The 5077-nt window shown below is 50.6% G+C and overlaps 3 protein-coding genes across 3 annotated transcripts in view; 1 reads left to right on the forward strand and 2 right to left on the reverse strand.

The window, feature by feature from the left end:
• LOC125957650 (vacuolar protein sorting-associated protein 26B-like) overlaps window positions 1–1257 on the reverse strand; it is a 4913-nt gene extending 3656 nt beyond the window's left edge. The window contains exons 1-2 of the mRNA XM_049690499.1: window positions 444–1257; window positions 103–313 (exon numbers count right to left, since the gene is read on the reverse strand). Coding sequence (XP_049546456.1) covers window positions 103–313; window positions 444–446 — 214 coding nt within the window. The 5' untranslated portion in view covers window positions 447–1257. The remainder of the gene's footprint in view (window positions 1–102; window positions 314–443) is intronic.
• Window positions 1–5077, forward strand: part of LOC125957658 (uncharacterized) — a 367185-nt gene that overhangs the window by 129921 nt on the left and 232187 nt on the right. The gene's annotated exons all lie outside the window — the stretch shown is intronic.
• Window positions 1941–4266, reverse strand: LOC125957648 (ATP-dependent RNA helicase DHX33). Its single transcript, XM_049690495.1, has 3 exons — window positions 4088–4266; window positions 3330–4017; window positions 1941–3262 (listed from the first exon to the last, which is right to left on the reverse strand). Exons 1-3 carry the CDS (start codon window positions 4210–4212, stop codon window positions 2057–2059), a joined length of 2019 nt encoding a protein of 672 aa, XP_049546452.1. The 5' UTR covers window positions 4213–4266; the 3' UTR covers window positions 1941–2056.

Below are 5077 nucleotides of genomic sequence, written 5' to 3' on the forward strand. Positions count from 1 at the left end.
CCAGATAAGACAGCGCCTAGCATAGAATTCGCGTTTGCTCTCCATTTTTTGAACGTGGAGGTACATTCAATTCCCCCTTTTCCTCGTATCGTTTCCACTTACCGATAAGCTCGATTTTGATGCCCTGATGCTCGAGCTTGCTGCCCGGCTTTTTGAGCGTAATGTTCACCTTGCCGCCAACCGTTTCACCATCGTAATACAGCAGATACTTGTCCTTCTTGCCGTCCTCTGTTTTGATCTCGGCCTGCTGCCGCTGATCAGTGCCATCGAAGATGATATCGATGTCGGCGGACTGGCCGAATCGCAGAAAGTTCTATTGATGGCGAGAGAGGGGGAAATGGAAAAACGTGTAAGCAGGCAATCGTAACAGGCGCTGGTGGTTGTGCAGTGACCCATATCTCCCTGTCGTCAGTCAGACACGCTTCTCCCTGTGCGGTGCTTACCATGATGGTTACCAGGGGAGGCTGGGAACGTTGGGATGTTCAACGAGAGCACTAGATAGGCACCGGATGGACACGATGATTGAGGAGCACCAAACCACAAAACCGCCCCGAAATGTTCTGTTCCGTTTTGTGCCGTTGCACCGAAAATCTGTTATCCAGTCGTACGCGAAGGGAGACCCTGCAGTTGAGCTAATCGATTACGCAGTATGCTACCGCTGCACCGCCACCACCCGGTACTTGGAGTGTAACGCAAAACCCGATATCCTCCACCACGGCTGCGGAGAAGAAGCCGTTCATGTGGCGAACGACAACGACGACAACGACGAAGAAGGGCAGCAGAAAGTGTGTGGGTTCTTGTTCACTTTTCTTTCCTTTTTCGCTTCGTTCCGCTCGTTGCCAATTCAATTGGGGCAGATCACAACACGACCGCGGATGGCGATATGCGAAGTGGTCAGAACTGAGAATTGGACGAAACGCAGGGCGTCCCCGGGACAGATTGCAAAACCACCGACTACCGCCTCGCCTCTGGGGATCTAGCAGCGGGTATTCAGGATCACGAAGGCACACAAAAGATGGGAGGGGGGCGGGCCTGCAGAACTGGGGCTCGATAAAAATTTATCGAGAAGCGGCCGGATTATGTAAGGAAATGCACAACAAAACACTCGGCCAACGGTTGGAGCGGTTGCACGAGAAGAGCACTCTTGCACAGCAGGTGCGAGGGAGGACCACTTTTCGGTGGAGGGGCCCTTTTTCCGCCTGATAAGAATATTCTGCTGTCGCGTTTCCGCCGCCGTGACTAATTTTTTTCTTCTTTTTCTCCTGCATCTGTTCAAACTCCCCCATTAACCTCGTAGCATCCAAACTCGGAAAACGAACCGGTCAGCCCCCGAACGAATGGACCTTTTTTGGAGTTCCATCAGCACAGGATAGAATCGCACGAGAATCTAAATGGACGAGGGTTTTGGTCCGCTTGCTGCATGTGAGAACGAGTGGTAAAAATTTGAATTACTATTTTCTGGCCCGTAGTAGGCACACATTTTTCGTTTTTATGCTAAATTTTCATAGCCCTCTAATGGTTTTTCCTTTTCTTTTTCTGTCCTTTAGCGAGCTATCAGGTTTGGTTATGTGGGTTACGTGACGAGGGGCTTAGCGAAGTTCGCGTCCACGCGTTCGCTTGCGCTGAGCCTGGATAAAGCGAGAGCGTTTTTAAAAAGACCAAAGTTGTCGTTTTTTTACGCAAAAGTTCTTCAAAAGCTCGAAGAAATAGCTTTTGGTGCGTTGTGTGAACACCTCTATGTTTGTTTATGTGATACAACCGTATTTTCTGTTATCAAAAAACACGCTGCGTCTATTACTGGCGTTAACTGGAGTCCCCTCGCGGATAGAAAAACACCAAATTTAACAAGCCTCGAGGCGCATGGTTCTATTAGAGGACTCCGCGACACAGAAGTGACTCCAAACCGAAGATGAGAATTTCAAGAACAGATTTATCTGCCCCCCGCGGCGCAACTTGTACAATTTATTTCCTTATCACCTTCATATGATGATCGCAAAACCTTAAATCTAGTCCCGATGCATCCCCGAGTATCCGCGAAAGTGCGTGAATCGGCGGTTCACTTGTGTGTAGCGAACGATCGGAAAGCACTTTCGCTGTACCCCGACTTGTGCACGTTCGACGGTACCACCTCATCGAGCCACTCGGGTTCGATTTCTGTTACGTTGCGCAGATAGTTGAGCCGGGTGGCCACCAACTCCGTATATACGACCATGGCCGGCCTAAACTTGCCGCAGATGGCACTGGATGGATGAATGCGGGCCCGCAAGGAACTGGTGGCGGTCAGGTACAGATGATCCGGTTGCTTGGTGGCCACGTTAGTGAACAGCCCCGTCAGCAAACACTTTGCCACCGGTATCGTCTCCTTGCCGCAGGAACTACTTGGCATCTCGAGCGATTTGCAGATCTCGCTCAACTGCTCCCGCACCGAGGCCACGTGTGTGAGATTTCGTTCGTGCAGGAAGTTGTCGAAGCACCACATCTTCGGTTTGCTCTTTGTCTTAAACTCGTTAAACACCTTCAGCAGCGTTATGTGGTCACCTGTTTTGTCGTAGAATTTCGAGTGTGCAATCAGCATCTGCTCCCGCTTTTGCGTACTGTTCGTGAAGATGGTTTCTCCGGAAAGCATGGCAACGATGGTCAGCATCTCTTCGAGGCAACCGAACTTCGGGGCGGCCAATAGCATCTTCGAGTACTTTGGGTCCAGTGGGAAGCGTGCCATTTTGCTACCGAGCGCTGTAAGGATCGGGTTTTCTACTGATGATATCGCGTTTAGTGCCTTGAGCTCCAGTAGGGCACCGACTATCGCCTCTTCCGGGGGGCGATCGATGAATTCGAAATCCTTGTAGCTAACTCCCAGCACGAGCAGATGCAGAATGGTGGAGGCAAGATTGCAGCGTAAAATCTCCGGTACAGTCATCTTGTCCATCCGTTCGTAATCGGATCGGGTGTAGGTGCGGAAGCAAATACCATCCGTTACACGCCCGGCACGTCCTGTACGCTGGTGTGCCTGGGCCTGGGACGCCCACTGAACCTTCAGCATATCCAGCCCCGTGATGGGATCATACGTGCGAACCTTCGCTCGGCCACAATCCACTACGTACCGGATACCGTTGATGGTGATCGAGGTTTCCGCTATGTTTGTCGCAAAGATCACTTTGCGAACGTTTGCCGGGGCTGGGTTAAACACGTCTAGTTGTTGTGTCTGTGGCAGTGCGGCGTACATGGGATAAACGGCTAGCTTGGGTAGATCCGAGGCGAAAAACTATTGGAAAAGTAGAACCGATGAGTACGGGAATCGATAATTCAAGAAGGCGCACTACGAAACTCACCTTGGCTAGCCGACGCATTTTGTTGACTGTCGCATCAATCTCCTCCTGGCCAGTCAGAAACACAAGAATATCCCCCGCCGGATAGGACTGGTGGATCTCTACCACCGTTTTAAGGCAGGCCTCGATGTAGTGCATCTTCTCGACCATCTGGTACACCTTCACCTGGTACGTGCGTCCCTGCAGGTACACGATCGGGCAATCGGAAAAGTAGCTTGCAAAATGATCGCAATCCATCGTGGCTGACATGATGATCACTTTCAGCGGGGGCAATCGTTTGGCGGATCGCGTCTGTTGTGCTTTCTTTACGATACCCAGCAAAATATCGGTCGATACGGTACGCTCATGCACCTCGTCGAGGATGATCACATTGTAGTTCCGTAGCTGCCGATCGGACAGGGCCTCGCGACACAGGATACCGTCCGTCATGTACTTGATCTGCGTGTTTTCGGATGTCACATCTTCGAATCGCACCGTGTATCCGACCTGCTCGCCCAGGTTGGAGCCCGTTTCCATCGCCACCCACTTGGCGACCGTGATGGCCGCCACACGTCTCGGTTGCGTGACACCGATCATCTTGTCCCCGTTCAGGCCGGCCTCGTAGATGAACTGGGGCATCTGGGTCGTCTTGCCACTGCCCGTCTCGCCCAGTACGATCGTCGTAGGAGACTTACGGATCAACTCCATCAACCTGCGGGAGGAAGCACCGGGTGCATTAAACGGTAAACCCAACACGTGCCGACTGTTGCAAGTTTACTTACGATTTGCGCACGGAGTAGATGGGTAGCGCTTGGCGTGATTGCTGTTTGGAGCCATCCTGCTTGGAGTAGGAGCGCGAAAGTTGATGGCCTCCCATATTATTGCGGCTGGAAAGGCCAGAATCCATCCCGATTTTTCTTTTGGATTCCTCGTTTTGGATTCCTCCGAAAAACGTAAACACACTTCCTCACGCGGCTTTCAACAAAATAGGTCGAGTAACGGCGGAGTAACGGCGCGTAACGGGTTCAACAACCCAACCCATTTTCCCTTATAAGACACTTATACAAGCAGTTTCTCGGGGCCCGTCGTTTAGCTCACTGCGGCTCCGGGAGTCAGCAGATGCTGCTTTCGGTTTTTGCAACCTGCGACTCCTAGGCGTGTTTAAGACCGCACTTCGATATCTCGCACGAGCGATTCGCGGTCGATTTCAGGATGAACACTACTTTCCCTAGCATTATTCTAAAAACATTAGTAGCACAATTATTAAAACTTTAATTTCCCTGGTTCAACACCTGATACAGTAGGCACAGAAGATTTCTAAATCGATTTAATTATTGAGCAGGGAGGGATAACCACACCCCATGCTGTGTGCTGTCGGTTATCGCTATCTCTCTCTCCGTACAGCGCATCTAGACGGTCATGAGAAAGGCGACGATGAGAAAGGCGGGAATTTCAAATTTTAAAGAATAGAGCAATTCTCGTTTTGAAAATGCGGTATTCTCTGTGGTGCCGCGGTACCTAACGTCTTCTTTTGTTAATAAAAACGACTATAGCCAGCACATAAAACACGCAAACTGTATTTTTTAATAGATAGTTTGTTCGGTAGTTCAATTCCCTATTCTCTATTCTCCATCCTCTTCTCGCGATTCTCATGACCGTCTATATGCGCTGTTAGATACATTTTCGTCCTATCTCCCTCATACACCCGCAAAATCGGACCCCTAAATGAGCCTCTCTATCTAGGGGATTGCAGGCTGGGCAGTGTTTTAGCA

Source organism: Anopheles darlingi, chromosome 3, assembly GCF_943734745.1.
Source record: "Anopheles darlingi chromosome 3, idAnoDarlMG_H_01, whole genome shotgun sequence".
NCBI lineage: Eukaryota > Metazoa > Arthropoda > Insecta > Diptera > Culicidae > Anopheles > Anopheles darlingi.